Source organism: Physeter macrocephalus, chromosome 17 (genome assembly GCF_002837175.3).
Source record: "Physeter macrocephalus isolate SW-GA chromosome 17, ASM283717v5, whole genome shotgun sequence".
Lineage (NCBI taxonomy): Eukaryota > Metazoa > Chordata > Mammalia > Artiodactyla > Physeteridae > Physeter > Physeter macrocephalus.
In genome coordinates this window covers 22,353,618-22,376,148 of record NC_041230.1, presented here as the reverse complement: position 1 = coordinate 22,376,148, position 22,531 = coordinate 22,353,618, and the positions used below count along the sequence as shown (strand labels likewise).

The 22,531-nt window shown below is 53.8% G+C and overlaps 1 protein-coding gene across 3 annotated transcripts in view; it reads left to right on the top strand.

Annotated features, from left to right (window-relative positions):
- The window catches only part of ZNF423 (zinc finger protein 423), a 345,893-nt gene that overhangs the window by 56,701 nt on the left and 266,661 nt on the right, over positions 1–22,531 (top strand). For all 3 annotated transcript variants that reach the window (XM_055078984.1, XM_028477847.2, XM_028477848.2), the window contains exon 2: positions 2,132–2,191. In XM_055078984.1, coding sequence (XP_054934959.1) covers positions 2,132–2,191 — 60 coding nt within the window. The remainder of the gene's footprint in view (positions 1–2,131; positions 2,192–22,531) is intronic.

Genomic DNA, 22,531 nt, shown 5'->3' with positions numbered 1-22,531 from the left:
TTGGTCCCAACCCAGATCTCTCTGCACTTCATTGTCTTGATGCCGAGTTTCTACTCTCAGAATGCAAACTTGGGAAAGAGAGAGCCCTTGGTTAGCATTCCTTGGCCTCTGCTCAGTGACGTGGATGTGCCCTCTTGGGCGAGCTGCTTCTGAGGGTTAAAAGAAAACATGTTCTCTGAGGCTCTGTGGGGGGGCTGGTGTAAGATCACGGGTAGACAATAAAGAGGGTCAGAGTCACGCAGAGCAGGACTTGTTAATTCCGAGAGCTGTTCCAGCCCTGGCACCAAACCCACCTGAGTGCGTGAGCCACCGTTCCAGTGGATGACAGCCATCATCCCCCTGAATCTTCCCAATAACCCTGTGCCTTAGGTACCATTGTTACCTCTGTTTTTGAGATGGGAGAACTGAAGCCTAGAGGTTAAACAATTTGCTCAAGGTCATATAATTAGAGGCAGAATCGGGGTTTGAAGCCGGTGTCTGACCCACAAGCCAACCTGCTTGTTCCTCTCCCAGCTCGGCTGCCCAGCATGCTGTGTATCTGCCTTCTGAGGGGCAGGTTGGTGTTGCTGCTTTCCAGTCCTGAGTTGCCAGGATTCTGGACAGCATCCTCTGTATCTCAGGCGGACACAGGAGCAGCCTTCGAGATGGACAGTCCTGGGTTCCAGCCCCAACGTTGTGTGGACTCTTTCTAGCTGTAGGACCTCCGACATGTCACATCACCTCTCAAAGTGTGTTGATGGGGGATTAGACACACCGAGACCAGTGCCTGGCTCACAGTGCCCATGTAGAGACAGCGACATTGCAAAGAGAACAGGGTGGTACGTGGTGGCTTCAGCCTGCACGTGTGTAGAACTTCAGAGCCCATTAAATCTGAAAAATACTGTGTATGCACATTTTTGGCTTAAACAAAGTTCCATTTTACAAAGTCCATAACCCAGCTTTAACATTATTACATGCCCTAGACTGGGATTAATTCCAGGACAAGAGCTTTATTATGCTGTATAGAATTTCTCCCGTGTTCTTCTAGTGCATGGCCTCCACGGCCACCAGCCTGGTCTCACACACCGGGCCACAGGGTACTGGGGACACCCCCTCCCTCCCCAGCTTCATTCTGTGGCCTCTGGGGTGGAGTGGAGAAGTGGGTTGCTTTCTTTCTTTCTTTTTTTTTAAAAATAAATTTATTTACTTATTTTGGCTGCATTATGTCTTCGTTGCTGTGCGCGGGCTTTCTCTAGTTGCGGTGAGCGGTGGCTACTTTTCGTTGCGGTGCCCGGGCTTCTCATTGCAGTGGCTTCTCTTGTTGCGTAGCATGGGCTCTAGGCGCGTGGGCTTCAGTAGTTGGGGCACGTGGGCTCTAGAGCACAGGTTCAGTAGTTGTGGCGCACGGGCTTAGTTGTTCCGCGGCATGGGGGATCTTCCCGGACCAGGGCTTGAACCCTTGTCCCCTGCATTGGCAGGTGGATTCTTAACCACTGCACCACCAGGGAAGTCCGGTGAGTTGCTTTCTGATGTCACTGGCCCAGGACTGCTGACCACAGAAGAGTCGACCCCAGCATGTCCTGAGGTCTGTCTGTGGGTCAGCTGTCAGTGTAGAGGATAGCACACCATGCTTTGCCAACCTCTGAGAGTCACTTGTTTGTTTCTTGGAATAATCGAGAAAGCCTTCACATCTCAGTGGTGGTCTAAGGGCTCTTGGTAAGAGGTCAGTGTCTGGAGGACCAGGGAGAGGACTGAGTCTTCACTCTACTCCTGTGAGTGTCAAATGGCTTTATCTCAAGTGGATACTCTGATTATAGATAGTAATGGCCTGTAGCACTGTGTGGAGAAAGATTCTTATGCTGCATCTTGTTTGAGGCAGTGCTGTGATCGATCTGTGATGTCCGCCAGGGGCACAAGGATGGGGGAACCATACGGATATAGCACTTATTTGCTGTTTATGTTTTGTTCTGATTATTTTACATCTCTGTGAAACCGACAAAGGCCTCTTTGTAGGCTTGACTCTTTTGCCCCCCGATCATGGATATTATAGGGACCGCCACAAATGATCCTTCCTCCTTGCCCCGTACCCCACCCCAATGACCTGTTTGCACAGATTTCAAACTCACAGGCCTGTCTCTGTTCTCTCTTTTAGTTGAAGAGGGGGAGGCCTCGGACTTCTCGCTTCCCTGGGATTCCTCCGTGACAGCATCAGGTAAATGCCCAGGGACTGGTGGGAGAGTTGGTGGGGGTTCCCGGGGGGCAGGCTCAGGAACTCAGAAAGCCACCTAGCTGGTTATGGAACATATTCTTCTTGTCACATTCCTATCTCCGGTCCAGATTACCCCGTGCAACACGATTTTTATATCAGTTCCATATGGTCAATAAAATCTATTACATACAGAGACTACTATGCCTTTATTCCCCTGGGGACCGTGTTTCTATCTTGTGGGCACATTCAGATGGGCCACCACACCCCCACTACACAGGCTTTAAAGATCCCTGCCCTGGGCGTCGCTGCACATTCATTCCAACCTAACTGCATAAAAGCCTTTTTTTTTTTTTTTTTTTTTGCGGTACTCAGGCCTCTCACTGTTGTGGCCTCTCCCGTTGCGGGGCACAGGCTCCGGACGCGCAGGCTCAGCGGCCATGGCTCACGGGCCCAGCCGCTCCGCGGCACGTGGGATCTTCCCGGACCGGGGCACGAACCCGCGTCCCCTGCGTCGGCAGGTGGACTCTCAACCACAGCGCCACCAGGGAAGCCCTATAAAAGCCATTTTAATAGGAAATTTAAACTCCAATCAAAATCAGAATTCCTATATTTGCCTTCCGGGAAGGGGCTGCATTGCACTCTCGGGCATGCAGACCCGAGCCCAGGCCTCCAGGAGTTGGTAACAGGGGGAGGTCAGACTTGTGGGGTGCCTGGCCATTGGGGGGTGATGGAGGTGACTTGGTAGTCAGGGGACTTGGGTTTTGCAGCTCGGTTCTGCCCTAGCTAAGTTCCTTCCTGTGCCTCAGTTTCCCCAGCTATACAAAGAGGTGATGAATGAGGTTTTTCTCACTGTAAAGTTCTATAATTGGGAGCTGCCCATGGAGCTTGGGATGGGAACTGGCTTGGGGTCCTTGGGAGCTCCTGAGTGGAGGGCACAGTGCTCCTGTTGGCTGTGCATCCAGCTAGCACCTTCCTTGGCAGCAGGGCTCTGGCTTCCTGTCTGGCAGGCACCAGGCTCTCCTGCCTTGTCCCCTGTCCCAGGATCCTGACCACCTGGCTCCGGCTCCACAGGGGAGGATCTTGGGCCTGAGAAGACCTACGAGGGAGTCATTTAGTCCCACCGCCTTCTCTTTTAGGTGTAGAAACTGAGGCAAGGAGGGAGGTGTGATCTGGGTCAGTAGTTCCACGAACGAGGTGTTAGGCAACAGGCATATGAACATTTAACACTTGAATGGTCACACATTGAATTTGTGATTTTATGGCCACGTGTGATTTAAGATGATGCGGAAGTCATTTAAGTGAGAAAATTGAGTTGACAAAGTTTTAAGTAATAGTATGTAAAGCTTAGAGTCAGCAGAAATCGTGAAGATGGTTCCCAGATGACTGAAATTTGGGAAATGCTGGTATAGACTGGGCAGAAGGGGAGCGGGTGCCAGCACGCGACCCCAGGTTCCCGGACTCCTAGTCCAGTGCTCTTCGCAGCAGGATTTGTGCTGATTGGAGAGTCTGAAGGGTCCTGGCTGGGTCCTGGCTGACCCAGGCTTGGGCACTGTTGTGTCTGCAGGTGCCTGGCCCTTGGTGACAGGGGCTCCCTCCAGGGCAGGGGCTTTGTCTGAAGGCAGAATGGGGAGGTGCTCACATTCTTGGGAGGAGAGTGCAGAGTCAGGACAGGCCTTGGGGGTCCACACTGGGTAGGATAGGGGAAGGGGCTGTGTGGTCCCTGCCCTGTGGCCTTCTGTGCGGGAGAGACGCGCTCCCCATGGCTGGAGGAAACACAGTGAGGTTATGAAGCTCCACGTCTCCTCCAGGCGCGCTGACAGACTTGGGGGCCCGCGTGCTCAGGCACGCAGCCGGCTCTGAAGAGGGTCTCCACTCTGCTCCGAGCCCCCGCACCAGGAAAGCGCCCAGCCTGGTCGTGTCCCTATAAAGTCCTTCCTCCCAGCTGTTTTCCCCGTGGTGTCAGTGGCGATAGGACAGTCAAGGACAGCCGCGGGGTGCCAGGAGGGCGCCGGCAGTGTTGCGGTGGATGGAGAGCCCGGTGCAGGGAGCGTCAGGCGCCTGGGCTGCATCCCTAGGGCCGGCCTGCAGAAGGCAGGGCAGTGCCAAGGGGCTGCATGGGGGCCTGCGTTCTGCGGTGCTCCGAGGCCACAGTGGAATGGACAGCCCTCGGGCCTCCGGGGGCACTCGGGAGTGGCGAAGGTTGTGGGACTTGCCCGTTTCCAGCCAAGGGCTGAGCACGCCCCACGCGCGTGTGCGGGAAGAGGTGCACTGCTCCTTGTGAGTCCCTCCGGCCCTCAGAGACTCCCTGGTGCCAGTCAGCTTTGGATCGTCTGCTCGGAGATGGGGAAAGGGAGGGCAGAGCATCCCGGGCATTGGATAGTGCACAGCCGGGCAATGGATTGTTTTGTTTTCTTTGGCCTGTTTCTGAAGATTTTTTTTACAGTGCATTCATGTGATAAATTTTCCTTCCCAATTCTGTTGGGCTTGGGCTATTAAAGTCAGCTTGTATTCCCTGAGCACGGGGCTTGTGAGATGGAGTGAATCCCGGGTGGCAGGATGAGGTCGGTTTGGGAGGCAGCCCTGGAGCCGGGCATGGCTGTTTAGTGAACACTTACTTGGTATGTGCCAGGGCATGGAGCAAAGCTTTACCTCCAGTATCTCATTGGGCCACCATGACAACCCTATGAGGTGGGTGCTCTTTCCAGCAGCAGCTCCAGAATTTCTCCATGGGCTGGTTGGGGGCCGCCATCTGGTAGAGGACAGGGCCAAAGGCCTGGCAGAAGCTGCTTTAGTATAATGCTTTTCATTAAGCTGAGAAAATGTCACGTGGCTGCATCAGAAAATGGGGGCAGGTGCCAAAGAAGATTATGGGGGAGCAAAGCCTCCCAAGCCACCCTTGGCTCTGTTACTGAGAATTGCTGTCCTCATTTGGCAGATGAGGGAAGGAGGCTTGGAACAGGATAGTAGTGGATCCACAGCCCCCAGCCAGGATGCTGTGGAGAAGGGACTCGAACCCAAGTCCTCCTGCAGCCAGAGCCTGGGGTTTAACCTCTGCACCACCTGACACTGGCTGGTAGACAGCTGAGCAGAGACCTGAAGGCATCGTGGGGGCTTTGGGAAGGTCCCGGGCGGCACAGGAACCCAAGGTGGCCATGGAGGATCTTTTAGCTCATCAGTCCGGAGGAATGCAGGGTGAGGTGAAGAGGGTGGGCGGAGAGCATCTTACTAGGAGTGCAGAGCTTTGAGTACCAGGCAGCTCCTCTTTGTGGGGACCCAGCCTGCCTGGGGTGCAAACTTCTCCTTGCCTGCTTTTCCCGGCTCTGGGAATGTGATGGAGAACTCCAATAAAGAAGCAGAATGCACAGTGGCGTCTGCTATCCGTGGGGACCCTGTGGCCACTGCCCCCAGCAACAACCTGGCCTGCTTTGTCTGTGCCCTTGAGTCGGGGCCCTGACAGTCATGGAGAGCCTGGCATGGCAGGGAGGGGAGTAAAGGGATCGGCTTACAGCAGTTCTCCCGCCTGGCTTAGGGGGTCACGGGAGGAGGGAGCCCACTCTTGCCTCTCTGCTGGCAACCATGGGGCTGCTGCTAGTGGAACCCGGGGGAAGAAGCGCACTGCATTCAGAGCCGAGGGACGGGGGTGCCTAGTAGGTGTGGGATTTTTTTTTTTTTTGTGGTATGCAGGCCTCCCTCCGTTGTGGCCTCTCCCGTTGCGGAGCACAGGCTCCGGACGCGCAGGCCTAGCGGCCATGGCCCACGGGCCCAGCCGCTCCGCGGCACGTGGGATCCTCCCAGACCGGGGCGCGAACCCGGTTCCCCTGCATCGGCAGGCGGACGCGCAACCACTGCGCCACCAGGGAAGCCCTAGGTGTGGGATTTTAAATCATTTCCCAATGCGTCCTGTTTTTTATTATCCATAAAAAGGGGGATGAAGGGACAATATCTTATAAAGAGACAATTTAAATGAGAGAATTTTTTTAACATCTTCATTGGAGTATAATTGCTTTACAATGGTGTGTTAGTTTCTGCTGTATAACAAAGTGAATCAGCTATACATATACATATATCCCCATATCTCCTCCCTCTTGCGTCTCCCTCCCACCCTCCCTATCCCACCCCTCTAGTGGTCACAAAGCACCGAGCTGATCTCCCTGTGCTAGGCAGCTGCTTCCCACTAGCTATCTATTTTATAAGTGAGAGAAATTCTTAACCTGTTTTGAGCCACAGATGCCTTTGAGCATCCCAGGGGAGGAAGCGTGTGGATTCTCTTCACAAATGCACAGAGCATTTTGCATGTGATTTGGGGGGCGGGGGCGTCACAGATTACTCCCAAGCTCTTCTTCTTGCTGGGCCATGGGTTCAAACTCCTTAGAAGTGTGAGGGTCCTTTGTGAAAGCCCCACAGGGGTCCCAAGCTCAAAGGCCCATCCGAGGTGGGCTGGTAGCACAGGTGAGCGGGCAGGTTTGGGGGGGCACTGTGAATTGCGACCCAGGCCCTGCTACGGGGGCAGCCGTCCCTCAGTGCTAGCTGATTGTGACGGGGCACCTGGCCCTAGAATCGCCACATCATCTGAGTTTTTAAAAGAGAAGCCAGAAAGCTGGATCTTCATATGATATTATCAGATTAAAAAATTAACAACTCGTTTCTTTTTAAAGCAGCTTTATTGAGATATAGTATGAGGGTTCCAATCTTTCCACATCTTCACTAATACGTGTAATTTATCTTTTTTTGGGGGGGGATTCTAGGCTTCCTAGATATGGAATGGTATCTCATTTTGGGCAATTCATATATCTGAAAAACATTGTTCAGGTCAAAGACTGTCCTTCTGCCAGCTGGTTTCAGCCTGGCCACCGTTAGAAGGTTGCCAAGTGCGTCTTTACCAAGGTTCCACTTTCCAGGTTTGACTTTCCAGGCCTCTGCTTCCCGTCACCAACCCCCAGCCCAGCTCAGTGGGGAGGCCCTTCCTCCCTTCAGTGCTTCCTCTCTCTTCCCTCAATCCCTTTTGCAATGAGGTATCTGAGTGGCAGGCACCAGGATGATTGTGAGCTGACCGTGTGGGGTTTCAGGGAACCAACCCAACCTAACTGAGCTTTGCCTCCTTTCCCCTGGTCACCAAGTTTGAGCTGGGAGATGAAGGGGCTCATCTTTGTGTAAATGTCTAAGCACAGTCTCACTGGAACCTCCCACCTCCCTGGGTCAGGTTTTGGGACAGGTTGGGCTTCCTTCCACCATGGCTGCTCTGGACCAAGCTGGGGATGCAGTGCCAGAAGGGTCTGCGGGTGGTCTGGAGATGGAAAACAGTTAATTTGTTGACAAATACTCATTGTCAATGCCTGGGCAGGTTAGCCAGGTTTATTTCTGGCATGGTGACACAAACACACTTGTGGTTGGAGAGGAACACTCAATATAATCAACTGTTTGTGATGGCCCAGCAGCCTGAGACCTTATTGGTGTGATCGGAGTTTCAGGCCTTCCTGCCACGTTACAGGTCTCATTGTTCTGGTTGATGAAACCAACATTCCCATTTATGAGCCACTTCTAGGAGCCAGTCCTCCTTCTCAGTGCTTTTCACATATAGAAAGTGAGGCACAGAGACGCTAGTGACCTGCTTCAAGGTCACACAGCCAGGAAGTGGCAGAGCTGGGATTTGAACCCAGGCAGCTCAGGCATGAATGTAGCATCTAAACTGTAAATGGCAGATCTGCCTATGAGAATGTTGTTTCAAGCTCTTCATTTCAGGGGATCTAGAGGCTTGGGGAGGGGCGTCAGCTCAGTGCCCAGGTCCCTCCTGGGTCAGGTGGGAGAGTCTAACTAGGGCCAGGCCTCCTGGTTTGCTGCCCGGAAGGAGAGGAGGTGCCTGTTTTGAAGGCCTTGTGCACATTTCCCAAATTCAAAGGCCAGGTCTGGAAAACACTGGGTCAGGCTCTCTTTAGAGACTCCCACCAGCCTGACCCCAGCCCACCTCCCCCTGGGCCTCTGCTCATGACCGTCCTTGGGTGTGGGGCATGTGTGTGCTTTGCGGGGTCGGGGGAGGCTGTGTTAGGGCTGCAGGCTCTAAGACCTGCTCAGCAGGGAGATTAGAGTGGCATCTGGGTGTCTGGTGCCTGGGGGGCCTCTTGGGGGAGGGATGCTGGAAGCCTTTGCTTTTCCTTTTCCTTTTAATCTGACTCTGGGTAAGCTGCGGGGTAGCGGGAGTGGTCAGTGCGCCCACCACGGACAAAGGTGGAAGCCTCCTCACCCCCTGCAGCCCTTTACATCCACGTTGTGACCAGTGAGGTGGACGGAAATGTCTGGAAGACTGGGCCTTTCACCGCAGGGAGTTGAGGCCCCTCGGTGCAGCCCAGCCCGCACTTCTGAACCTTCTCAGAGCTGCCTCCCCACCCCGCTTGTGTTTTCCTAGAGCATGTATTTATTATTTCAACTACTTCACAGAGACTCCACCCACTACCTTGTGTTTCTGCACACTCGCTGTTTACATTTCTCTTGGCCCCTTTGCCAGCTCCATTCATGTATAAAACCCTTCTCTCTAGATGAAGTGCAGGGTGAATGCACCGGTGGGGTCCGTATAGCCCCCATGAGCCTCGAGTTTCGTGGAACCCCTGAATCCACATATCCTGCCCTTCTTAGCAGCTACCTGGGGGTCTCTGGGTGGATGGGCATTCGTTTTCTGAACTGCCCCTCCCTGCTGGACACTTGGACTGCGTTCAGTTTTGGAATCATAAGCAATGCTCTGACCAATGTCTTTGTGTAGGTGGTCTTTTCCCCTTTGGAGTTTTTTTTAGGGGCTCCCAGGACCTTTAAACTTTTCCTTCAATCCTCAAATCAAGGCTGGAGAGACTGTCTCCCTCTCTCCCCTCCTCTCCCCTGGGGACCCTCACCCTGAATTCTTTCCTGAGTGACCGTCTTAACCTGGCTTATCAGTGAGGGTGTCCCAACCCCTTTCCCCACGATCCTGGGGCCGGCGACAGAAGCTGCCAGGTGCCCCTTGGCTCCCGGCTGGCTTGGCTGGCGCTATCCACCTCCTGTGCTCAAGCCCCCAACCCAGTCATTTCCTCGACGAGGACCAGGGGACATCTTAAAGGAGTAGAAAAGTCCTGAATAGATGTAGAATTTCGTAGCATTTTAAAGACTTCAGAAATGTGTTTTTATATGGGGCCGGCTGGGGAGTTTCTCATTAGCTTGGCTGGGGCGTCTGTGGGGAGTTGAGCTGAGTGGAGCCAGGCAGGCTGGGTAGGAAGATGCGGTGGCCCCGAGCTCACTGGGGGGAGCGCGGCAGGCATGCGCCGGCTGGTCTGCACCGTGGACCCCTGGCCAGGCTGGCCGGGCTGTGCCTTTATTAGAGCTGCTTCCCCCAGCACAGGAGGCCTCAGAAACCTTCAGGTGGTGACTGGAGCTGAGAGGTGGCCATTCTGTTACCATGGTGAGCAGTCCACGAGGTAGGGCGTCTGTGCCCCATGTGCACACGGAGGCATGCACTTGTGTGTGTGTGTGTGTGTGTGTGTGTGTGTGTGTACGTGTGAGTGTGCATAGGTGCCTTGGCCCTGACTCAAACCCCTGGGGGCCCTGGGGCCTCTGCACCCCTCTGTGCGGCATCCTGGGCCCCTGGGGCTGACTTGGACCAGTTCTCCGAGGGGGATGTGGCGTTTCCTGCCCACCCTTTCCTCTGGCTCTGGACCAGCCAGGGGCCCCTGCTGGGCTTCACTGTACATCGCTTCCTCTGTGCCGTGCCTGCCGTGCACATGTGCATGTGCACGTGTGTGCTGGTACCCAGGGTATGGGTGAGGGAGTGTGTGTGTGTGTGTGTGTGTGTGTGTGTGTGATGTCTCTCTTCTGATTCCCTTTTTCCTCCCCCATGGCCTGGCTGATGGTTTCGCTGGAGTGAAACCAGAGTGGGGCTTGTCTTGCTGATTTCACCTCTCTGGGTGGACTTGCAGCTTCCTCCGAGGCAGGGACTCTGTGTCATTTGTCCTGTACCTGCAGGCTGGTGCACAGCAGCTGCTCTGCCATTGTACCCTTGCTCTTTTTAGCGAGGTTGCCTGCTCCCAGCCCCGCTGATTGCGGACTGTCCGCTCCAGCAAGCCCGGTGTCCCCTTCTCCTCTCCTGGTGCTCCTGGGCTTTGGGGGGCATCAGTAATGAGGACTGTAATGTTGGACGGGCTGGTCCTACTTTCTCCAGCCTTGAGTGCTCCCTAAGGTCCAGGACCCCACGGGTGGATGGTGGAAATCAGCAGTTTTTTGGTGTCTGGAAGCCTGGCTACAAACCAGAGCCACAGTCAGGTGTGTATGTGGGTGTGGGCCTGTGGGTGATGATGACTTTGTTCCTTAGGACTTTGGGGAGGTCTCTCCATGTCTTCCAGGCGTGGTTTATATTGGCTCAGCTCAAACTTGACCATGTAGGCAAATTTGGTGATCTTGTTAAAATGCAGATTCTGACTCTGCTGTTCTGGATGGGGCCTGGGAGTCTGCATTTCTACCCAGCTCTAGAGTGGTGTTGATGGCTCACACACCACCCAGAGTAGCCAGGACTTAGAGGGTTTGAGGAGTTAAGCCCTCTCGCCCACTCCCCTTGACCTTTGCTCTGGCCGGGCCCTCTGCCTGTGGAGCTCATCCTTCAAAGCTCAGCCTAAATGATGCCTCCTCCAGGAAGCATCCCATGATAGCCCTGCTGTAATTATTGTGCCTGCCCCTGAGCCTCGGGGGCCGCCCTGATCCTGGCCCTCACTGCCCTTTGCTTGGTTATGAAGTTCCTTCTGTACGTGCCCGGTTCCCTTGCTGCTCTGCTCACTCCTTCAGGCAGTGACCATGTCTGATTCTCTGTGCTCCCAGACCCCAGCTCTGGCTTGGTAACTGACAGATACCTAGCAAATGTTTGCCAGGGTGGAGAACTTCACTTCTGCCTCTTCATCTGTATTTTCCCTTAGCAGTTCAGGGCCAGATTTTTGTTCACTTTGTTAAGAGCAAGAAGTAGGTTTGAGGTCGAGATATTTACTAGTGGTGTGACCTCGAGTAAGTTACTTAACCTCTCTGTACTTTCCATTTCCTCATGTGGATGGAATAGGGATACTTATCCGGCTTCCTAGGGCCATTGTGAGGATTATATGAGGGAATGCATGTAGGTTAGCCTTAGCCCCTGAGGGTGGCACCTGGTGCTCTCCACTTTTATTCTTCATAACACATTGATAAAACATCAAGGGAAGCTTGGCTTGGAGCTTAGCCCAGCCTGGATCTGCGTGGTCAACAGAGAAGGCTCTGACGGGCCCCTCCCTTCCTCCTTCGCCTTGTCTCAACTGGCAGTCTCTAGGCATTGTCACAGTGGACAGGGCACTCAGGCCTTCATCCCCATGCAGGGTTGGGGTGGGACTGAGTCCTCAGGGGACCACCCTCACTTAGCTGACCCTGGCTGGTGGGGCGCTGCTTGTTTCCCAAGTGGGGAAGGCTGGGTGTGGTTGAGAGTTGGCAGGGGTTGGTGGGCAGGGTCTGGTCTGAAAGGCAGAGGCTCTGAGGCTGTCATATGATCAGGCTTCTTCCCTGGGTGGAGCTTGATGCATCCACTGTGCAGCCATGGATGGCCAGTAGGAAATGGCCAAGGTCAGCCCAACTGTGCCACCTGGCTGGTCCTGGCTTCCTGGATGGGCACTCTGCAGGGCCCAGCTTCTGGGATGGGTGTGGTGAGCACTGTGTCAGCCACTGTCCTGCCGTAGGCTGTGGGCAGCCCGCAGGGGTTAGGCAGTTGTCATCTCAGCCGACGCTCTCTTAAAATTCTTTAGCATGAGGCAGGTGTGGGTACGTGCGCATGTTCTCTCTCTCTCTCTCTCTCTCTCTCTCTCTCTCTCTTTCCATGCATGTATTAGGTTGAGCTTGCCTAGCTGATGCCTGCCCGGTTCAAAAAACCATTATTTTGCCCACACTGATAATTCTTTTTTCCTTTGTTGTGGTTGGTTGCTTTAACTGATGGCTGCTGGCCATACTTGGTAGTAGTTAGCTCATCAGACTGATACTGAATCCAGTAAATAGGAGACACTTTTACTTCTGCTATTCTACTTCTCTGGGCTGAACGCTTTGCAAACTGTGCAAGGTCGTGGAGGCAGGGGCAGTGCCTGCTTTGCTCACTGTTGTATCCTCAGTTACCATAATTATAAGCAACTGTAATAACAATAACAAAAAACAACCATCTAGTGAGCATTCGCTGGGGCCAGGTGGGGGCCATGTACGTGACACGCGTCTTTCATTTAACCCTCCTTAACCACAGCTGGTAGGAAGTAGTATCGTTCCCATCTCACAGATGAGCAGTTGAGGCTCAGAGAGGTTGAGAGACAGGGTGCAGGCTTTCACAGCTGGTCCGCGCCAGAGCAGGATTTGAACCTGGGTTGGTTTCGTCTGAGTCCAGGCCCCACTCTTCTGTGGTTGCTAGTTCACAGCCGCCTAGGACCCAATGGAGATGTAATGCATCTTTGTGGGATGACACCCCAGAGGATGTGCTAAGAACCCTAAAGAGGTCATGGCAGTGACACACCACTACTGAGAGGCCGCCAGGGCCAGTGTGGGAATGAGTGACTGCTGACGGGCACAAGCCCGGGCGTGCTCTTCAACAGTGATATGTAACAATGAGAAGTCATTTTGCGTGCATGCTCGTGCGCACACACACGCTCGTGTACGCTTGCTCACAAACATAAGCACACGTGCACGCACAGTCACACGCACACACGTACATACGCACCCCCCACAGTGCACACGTACACACACTCACACAGCGCACGTATACATTCACGTGTGTTCCTCCATACCTCACATGCACACACATGCACACACACACGTGTGCACGTGCATGCATGAGTGTGCTCAGATGCACCCACATGTACACAGGGCACATAGGCACACACTTACAAACATGAGCGCATACGCAGACATACACACATGTGCACCACACCCCCATCCGCACCCCTAGGCTGGCAGATGAGCAGAAAGAGCTGCTTCTGGGATGTCTCTTTTCAAGGATGCGGACAGTTCTCCCCACCCTCGTGGGTGCCCGAGATGTCCAGGTTGCCTCCTTACCCTGGGTTTCCTTTCTTCGGTTCCTTTGTTGTACACTCAGGGCTTCAGACATTCTTTCCATCCAAAGATCCGCGCCTCTGCTGTTGGACCTGGGGCCGGGCGGAGCCGGGTGCAGACGTAGACCCCAGTGTGCCCATCCATCCGTGTGCCTGCCCAGCCTGCTCTGGCCCTCGTGCGCCCCACCCCCAATTTGGACATGACTTCATTTCCACTCTGCACCTGCCACTTTAAGAGCCCAGGGCCTAGTGGGCCTGTCCCCAGGGTCGGGCTGGGGGAGGCTGGACAGCTGCGGGTTGGGGGAGCTTTGTTAGCTCCCAGGGGCCTCTTGGAGCCCGGGCAATGCTGTGGAAACTGAAACAAAGGCCGACAATGGCCTCCTTCCCTCCCTGGGCGGCCTCGGAGCAGGGCCTGCATGGGCGGCCTCTGGGGGCCCCTGTTATTTCCTGTGCTGGCTGCGGGGCTCCTGGCCAGCCACAGTGGGCAGGAAGCAGGGCAGGGCATCTCCTCCCCACCCGCCAGGCTGGCCCTCGGGCCAGAGGAGCTGCTTCTGTGAGCTGGGCCAGCGCGGCCCGCCTGCCCCGCCATCCCCTGCTCGGAGCCTGCTTGGCTGAGGCCGGCCCTGCTCCCATCTGCCTGGGCTTCCTGGACGGGAAACCTGACCCCGTCCCCGCTGCCCTCTCCCTGACGCAGACCCCACGTGCTCCACCATCTGCGCGGGAGGCTGTGTGTCTGCCGCCCCCAGCCTTTGTGGCTAGAGTGCTGGCCCTACGGAACTGAGGACAAGGTGGGGCAGGGAGCATTGGGTTGGTTATTGGTAAATTCATCTGGGATTGTGCTAGAAGGAAGCTTAGGTTTAGTATTAGGGTTAGGGTTAAGTGTTAGATTTAGTATTAAGGTTAAGGTTAGTGCGAGGTTTACCATCCCTTGACACCAAAAAGACAGGAGTTTTGCATGAGGTTGAAGCAAACTGACCTTTGTTTCAATCCCGGCTTTATCACCTTTTCGTTCATCACCTAATTATCAGGTGTCTGTCTGTGCCGTCTAGGCCACAGGGATGCCTAGGATGGTCATGTGTCCTCCAGACCCCTGTTCTAGGGCGAGGAGACAGGGAGCGGGTGAACACACACAGCAACAGTCTTGGCTTCTTAGCTGTGAGGATGGACTTGATGCACTTATTCACCTCCTCATGGCTCAGTTTCCTGATTTGTAAAGTGGGAAGACTGAAGCCCTACCCTGTGACATTGTTATGAGAATGAGTGAGAGGAAAGATGTGCCTTCAGCAGAGTGCCTGGCACACAGCAAGCAACCAACAAACACCAGCCCTGGGGATTATTAATGGAGCAAGATGAGGGGCCCATGTGTTACTGGTCAGCTAAAATAATTGATGAAAGAACTAATTATGTCAGCAGCCTAAGGCCAGGGTCACCATGCAGGTGAGCTTCCTGGCAGCCTGGGGCAAAAGAGAAACAGGATGAAGGGCAGTGTGGCCCCCTCTGTCTGATTCAAGTACTTGGGACAGACAAACATTTTTCCCTGGCACCGAATGCTGAGGAATTTACTGTGTGGATCCTCATTAATCACTGAACAAACAACAGGCCTGTCTCAGTAACAACTTGGCACACGATACAGAAACATCTTTCCTCGAGTTCTTTCTTAAATTGACCCTGGAAAATGCTCGGGGCCTAAGTGCACACCACAGCCGAGGAGTTACATGCAGTACAGCCTGGAGGCAGCCGGGCAAAGATGAGGCCGCCTCAGCTGGCTGCGTCCTGGGACGGCTGCTCAGGTTACCTTCCTAAGTGCCTGGTTAAATGCAATCAAACGGGTTCCGATAATGCAGGACCTCAAAGAGCCCTTGGTCTGTCAGTGGTCGCTGTGAGTCTTGGGGAGGACTCTTCAAAATTTTTTTATTGAAGTATGATTGCTGTACAATATTATATAAGGTATAGGTGTACAGTTTAGTGATTCACAATTTTTAAAGGTTTTACTCCATTCATAGTTATTATAAAACATTGGCTGTATCCCCCATGTTGTACAATATATCCTCGTAGCTTATTTTATACCTAATAGTTTATACCTCTTAATCCCCTACCTGTATATTACCTCTCCCCCTCCCCTCTCCCCACTGGTAACCACTAGTTTGTTGTTTGTATCTGTGAGTCTGCTTCTTTTTTGCTATTTTTGACCTTAGAAACTCCTCTCCCTTTTTTGAGGACCACGTATCCCCAGCTCATGGAGTCTTGGAACACAGTTTGAAAGCTCTGTTTACATCTTTGTGTTTTGAGGTCCAAAGTCCAGGAGACACCTCGCCCACTGTGTCCCCACCTTCTCTGCCCAGATTATAATCAGGCTGTGGTTGAATCTGAGGGCTTTCATCCAGCAGTACCCACCCCTTGTTCACTTTTTGCAAGATTATTGTATTTACTTATCTGAGTAGAGTCCAGCCTTCAGGAGGGGCACAGCCAGGGAAACTGAGGCTCAGAAGGGTAAAGAGGACACAGGGCCGGGGCTGCCACTTCAGAGTCTTTCTGTAGACACACACGCCTAAATGCACACACATACCGAGACATGCTCACACTCAGCCACTCTTTGCTTTGCATGTAAGTGTGAACATTGTTCTGTGCCTGAGACAGAATGTCCAGCTGGAGCCCCCTCTGTCCGCCCCCTCCCCCACCCCCGCCCAGCTGGCAGGGCTGTGGTCCTGGCCCCGGGAAGGCCTGCCAGTGGCCACTTGCCCCTGTGTCTGGCGGGCGCCCCGTGGAGTTTCCATGGTAAGCTCTCCTTTGGGGGCCCCTGGGTGGGACTTTCCATCTGGGTGGAAACCTGACCCGCAGGCCCCGGGAAGGAGGAAATGCCTTCCCCAAATGTGGAGAGAAAAAGAACAGAGAGGCAGCCAGCCTGGGATTCCAGCCAGAGCCCCCGACTCCTGCAAAGCCACAGAGCTTGAAGACCCCAAGGGACCTGGGGCTGGGCTGCTTTGGATCCACCCCTTAGGGAAGGCACAGCCCAGGCCGGGCCACAGCTCCACACTGTGGGATCGCTTTGGGGGCTGATTGCCCTGTGCCCCTGCAGTTCTGGCCTTGAGTTTGTGCACGTCTGTGCTTGCATTTGCAGCCTGTTCCTGCAGAGATTGGGTCAACTGGTTGCTAAGTGGCTGGTCGGGATTCGAACTTGGCTCTCTCTCTGTCACCCAGGCCCACTGTGCTTGTCACCCTGCCCCCTCGCCCCCCTCAGTCAGGCATTTCCGCAAGCATTATCTCACTGAATCCTTGAAGTCGCACTTGGACCATAGGTTTTGTTATCCTTCCTGTTCCCGTACGTGGAAATTGAGCCTCAGAGAGGCTAGGGGTCTCGCTCAGTGTCACACAGCAAGTCTGTGGCAGGGCTGCATTGCAGCATCTTACGCCCCCTCCCCCAGCCCGCCCTTGCTGACAGCAATCTGTGCATACTTACAGGTCATCATTAGCTCATTTAACTTCTCCCACTTTAGATGCACATTCGCCAAGAAAAGAGGGCAATAACAGTTTAAAGAGGGTTGGCCATTGCCGTCAATGGGGGCGCTGCCTGGGTGAGCCCGAGATGCAGGTGAGAATCTTCTGCTCCCTCAGGGGGTGGTCTGCGTGGCCCTCATGTGTCAGGTGGCTGTGACTCTGGCATTTTAAGATGTGTGTCTTCATCCCTCACGCCTGACATAGGAGCCAAGCACCTCACGGCCAGCATCCTCATGCGTGTATCCCAAGCCACAGCAGCTGTATCTCAGGGCAGATGGCATTTTCGCCTCATAGGCTGACTTTAGAACCTGGCACCCCCCCCCCTTTCCCCTCCCCAGCCCACTCCCGAGCTGGGACCCCACCCAGGGACTAGGGGTGGGCCTGAGTCTGACCCACAGGTTTGTGAAGGGATCAGAACGTGAAGGTGGTGCATGAACCAGCGTGCAAGGGCAGCCTGTGCGGTGGGTGCTGAATTGTCTCCATCATGGGTGTTATCCTCGGTCCTCCCCGAGCACTGTCCCCAGCCCAGGTCCTGGCGCCCGCCTGGCTGGAAGATGCCTGCTTGGGCCATGGCAGAGTTTCCTTAAAGGGAGCTTGTCTGGTTTCAGGGAGAGATTGGCCAGCCTGCTCCTCCACAGCCAGCTAGCACCCTCCACCCCTGGCCTGGGGGAGGGGAAGGGCAGTTTGGCCACCTTGGCCCCCTGAGGCTGTTGGGGGAAGGGCCCCTGTCCTCACACGCTCTGCAGCACAATGGCTTCCAGGGCTCAGGTCAAGGTCTGGGGATGCAGATGAAGGGGGAGCTTGAGGAGTGCTGAACGGCAGGAGTACTAGACTGGGAGCCTGGAGCCCCATGCTCCGGGCCGGCTCTGTGGCTGCCGGGTTCAGGGGCCCTCAGCAGCCTGGGGGGTCGTGGTGCCCTGAGGCAGGTGGTCCCGTGGAGGGTCTCACTGGAGCATTTTGTTGGGAGAATCGAGATGGGTGGAGGACTCCACAGGTCCCAGAAACTGTCTCTTATAGGGGTGTCCCCCTTTGCGTCCTGCATCCTCATTCCAGCCCCGTGCCTTTGCTTGGGCTGTGTCCTCCTCCTGCCGTGTCCTCCCCCGCCACCTACCCCAAAGCTGCATGTCCTTCAAGGCCCAGCCCCATGCCCGCCCTCTGTGCACATATGTCTCCCGGGAGCCTGCTCTTTCCATGAACTCTGGTCCCACCCTTTGGAGTCTCTGAAGGACCACGTGTCAGCTTGTCCCTTTCCCTTAACTGTTCAGAGGCTCCATCTCCTCTGTCACTATGGATGCTTTCTCTCCCTCCTGCGCCCAGTAATCCAGCATGAGGCTCAAGCTGTGCTTTATTCACTCGTGGACAATTTTTCAGAACAGACATCACCAGGAAGTTCTACTGAACGTCTAACCACCATCTCAGTTGCTGCTGGATGAACTTCAATGCTGGTGTTGCAGGACTTCTTGATGGCCAGTGATGGCTGTGAGCCTGAGTCACCACTGGCAAGGTCCCGACAGGCTTCATTCTGTCAGTCACAAATGTTGTTAAGTGCCTGCACCTTAAGTGCCGGCACATACCTACTAAGTGCCAGGCACTGTTCTAGGTGGTGAACAGGGCCAACAAAATTCCTTCTGTGAGTCTAGTGGGGGAGACGACAGCAGCAAAATAAACCAATAAATACATAATACGTTTTCACTGGGAGGGGACCAGCAGGGTGGCCGGCTGGAGAATGATAGGGTGGCGGGGAGGAGGTGAGGGCGGTCAGAGCCCTCTGCCAAGGGGTGGGTGCTTGAGCAGAGAGGGAGTGGGCCATGCAGAGGGGGTGGGAGCAGTGTTCTAGATGTTCCCCACTGTGGGAAGGAGCTGGGCTCATTGAAGGACAGAGAAGGGACGTAGCATCACTGTGGCTGGAGTAGAGTGAACCATGGGCAGGGGGGGCACAGAGGGAGGTCGGGGAGCTGAGGAGGGAGGCAGGCAGGCAGCAGCTCACCGAGGGCCTTGAGCCGTGGTGGGCACACGGGTTCTATTCTGAGTTGAAGGGGAACTGGGGAGGCGCCCCCTTAGCCGTGTGCGGGCAGTGAAGCTGACTGTGTACTCATCCAGGTGAGAGATGGAGCCCTGGGACCACAGGTAGGAGGTGAAGAGCTCAGATCGGGAATTTCTTTTGGAGGAGGTCCAACAGAATTTGCTCCTGGATTGGATGTTGGGGATGAGAAAAGGAGGGGGACCATGGACAACTCCAAGGTTTTTGGCTGAGCAGCTGGGTGGCTGGAGGGGCCCTTCACTGTGATGGCAGTCCTGGGAAGAGCCGCCATGGTGCGGATGTTGGCCATGGGCTCAAGAGTTAGGTTGTGGCCGTAAGTTTGAGATGCCTCTTAAGTGTTTATGAGTGTGCGGTCCTGCGATCTAGGGAGGATGAGACTAGGGATGTATTTGGGGGTCATGAGTGTGTAGTTGGTACTTAAAACTGGGATGGATGCACCTGCCAGGGGAGTGAGCCCAGACTGAACAAAGGAGTTGAGGTCTGTGTCCAGGAGGCATCAGTACTGAAGGCTGGGATGAGGAGGAGAGATTGAGGAGACAGACAAATGCTCAGGGAGGTAGGAGGAAACCCAGGAGAGGGTGGGGTCCTCAGAACCCAATGAAGAAAGTCTTTCTGGAAGGACGGAGTCACTGAGCTGGTCCGAAGCTTTACGAAGTGGGGTCCTATGACCTTGCTGGGACCAGCTTTTCGTACGGATGTGGTCAAGTTGCTTGAGATTTGTGCAAATGGGAAGGAAGACCAGCCTCGCGGCTCTCAGGCTTGGTGGGAGCCAGAGCTGCTAAAAACAGCCTTTGCTTGAAACCATTCTGGGGCAAGCAGAGATGGGGTTCAGGGGTTAATGAAATGAACTCTCGTCTGCAGACTGGCCCATCTGGGGGTGTCTGCACCGAGCCCCCCTTCCTGGTTCCCGCTCGGGAAATGTAGCCACGGCTGGACCAGAGGTGGTGTCTGGGAGCGGCAGACTGTCCGCGGCGGAGTCCAGCTGTGAGCGAGCCCTCAGCACTGAAATTGCCAGCCTCACGCAGCCCAGAGCCAGCCCGTGGAAGTGGGCCAGCCGCACCTCCGTACAGGATTAGAGGGATGTGTAATGGATTAAAGATCAAAAATGTTAATTAAGAAATGGTCTTTTCTAATAAGATGCCTTCAAGGGCACAGGCCTGAAAAGGAGGGGATTTCTCATTTTGGCAACACGGTTTCTGTTGTAATGAAATTGGTTCACAGACAGTGGGGAGGACCCGACGTTAAGTCTCGTTTTAAAGACATCTCCATCCAAATTAATTAGCAGTAAAAAACGGAGGGCTGAATGTCAGGCTGGCAGGCAGGCATTATGTGGTGGCTTGGCAGGAAGGCTGCACGGACTTCAGAGAATTCCATCTGTATCCCTGTGCTTCTGGAATGTTGTATCTGGGGGCACATTCTGGGGAGCCTAGTGGGGTCTGACTGTCTCTGGGGTCAAAGGATGAGGCCTGGTTGGATGCTAGGCCTAACTTGATAGGAACTTGCTGTGTGACTTTTAGCTATCCATGGCCCTCTCTGATCATTCCTCTAAGTTTCCTTTCTTATCAGTTGTGGATGACAACGAAATCTCTCCTATCTGCCTCCATGGTCTGTTGGAGCAAAAAGATTCTTAGATATGAGTGATTTGAAAACTCTAAACTCTCAATGTGAATCAGTAATAATCTCAATAATCAGAGATTATTGCTAAGGGGTGGTTTGGGCTTTGTGTACCTGATCCAGCCTTGCCCCACTCTGAGCTCTGCTTTTCCAGGCCACATTTTGTTTACCCATTCAGTTGTCCATGGAGACTTAGGCTGTGAAGTCCCCTAGGTTGTTTACATGTCTCAGAAGGGCACCATAGCCTAATGGTTAAGAACTGGGCTCTGGAGTCTGACAGGTCATCAACTTGCATCCAAACTTTGCTTCCTGCTTGGAACCTAAGCTCAGTTACTTGTCTTCTGTGGGCGTCAGTCTCCTCATCTGTAAAATGTAGCCAGTGCCCTTGCCTCATAGCACTGCTGTGAAGTGTGAAGAGAGAAAAGGCTGTAGAGAGCCTGGGCTCTGAGGGAGGGGGCATGGTGTGCAGTGCTGGGGGCTGTTGCTCTGATTATTGCTCAGAAGCAGAGGAATCTGTACGTCAGTTCCAGACGGGTCCTTGGTTGGAGACTGGCTGTTTTGCGTTTCCTGGGCCCTCCAGTGTGCAAAACCTCGTTTTACAAGAAGCTGGAGGAAGGAGTCATTCAGAGCCTGGGACTTGCTCTGAAGGTTCCAAGCCTTGAGAAAAGCATGGACCAACACGTCCAGGGGAGGGTGTCCCACTGCCTTCAGGATCAGAGCTCGCTCTGTCTGATGGAAGCTTGTGTGTTTTCTTGCACACCACAAATTTTGCTTCCTCCGGCAGTGAGGTTGGGAGCAAGAGAGAGAAGGGAGAGGAGTTTTTTACTGTCCTCTTTTCTCTGGTTGCAGATTGTACACCCTTCTGCATCTTGCTTCTACTTTGGACTTACCATGGCTGCAAACCCTCGCTGAATTTTTAAAAAATATAAAACAACTCTCATTGTTTTATTTAATGGTATTTGCCTTGAATTGAATTTTTGTCTCATATTAGTATCATGACTTTTGCCTTAATTTTCTTTCATCTGCCTGCCTTTTCTCAGCATTTTACTTTTTTCCCCCAATAAAATTTTTAAAAAATTATGGTAAAATATACATAACATATAATTCACTGTCTTAGCTATTGTCAAATGTGCAGATCAGTGGCGTTAAGAACGTTCACATTGTTAAGCAATCATTACCACCATCCATCTCCAGAATTCTTTTCATCTTCCCAAACTAAAACTCTCTACCTATTAAACACTAACTCCTCATTCTCCACTCCCTCCAGCCTCTGGAAACCTTCCTCCTACTTTTGTCTCTGTGAATTTGCCTTATGGAAGTGGAATCAAACAGTATTTGTCCTTTTGTGTCTGGATTATTTCTTTTAGCATGTCTTCATGGCTTATGCATGTTGTAGCGTGTGTCAGAATTTCTTTGTAAGGTTGAATAATATTCCGTTGTATGTATACTCCAAGTTTTGTTTATGCATTCATCAGTCACTGGAGATGTGGGTTACTTAATTATTTGGAAAAACTGCCAAGTGGCTTCACCATGTTACAACACCCTCTCCTAAAGCTCTGTCTGCTGGCAGACTGAGAAGGAAAGTAGAGGGCATGGACTTTTCTTGTCCCTACCTGGATAACGGACACCAGAGGCAAGAGGCTTGCTGGGGAGTGGCTTTCAGGGGCGAGGGTGTGGTGAAGCTCCCTCGGTGGAGTGGAGAGCTCTTGCCAACCCTCCCAGCTCTGCCCTCCTACCTGCCACCGCCTGGCCACTGGAGCAGGTGACCCGCAGACGCAGCCCCTTCCCGCCTTCCCCCGCTGCGCTAAGGCAGGCCATCTCAGCATCAGTGGTCCTCGGAGGAGAGAGGGAGCTCTCTGCTCAGTGAAGTTTGGTTGCCACATGCGGTAATGGAAATGCTTTTAACCTCAAACCAGCAACCAGACGAATGGCAGAACAGAAATAATGGGATGAGCTGCTCTGTGGTCTAAGGTGTGCCCTTAGTCAGTGACACCGATGGGGGAGAAAAAGGACAGGATTGGACCTGACCTTTAAGAAAGCAAAACTTAGGGCTTCCCTGGTGGCGCAGTGGTTGAGAGTCCGCCTGCCAACGCAGGGGCGTGGGTTCGTGCCCCGGTCCGGGAAGATCCCACATGCCGCGGAGCG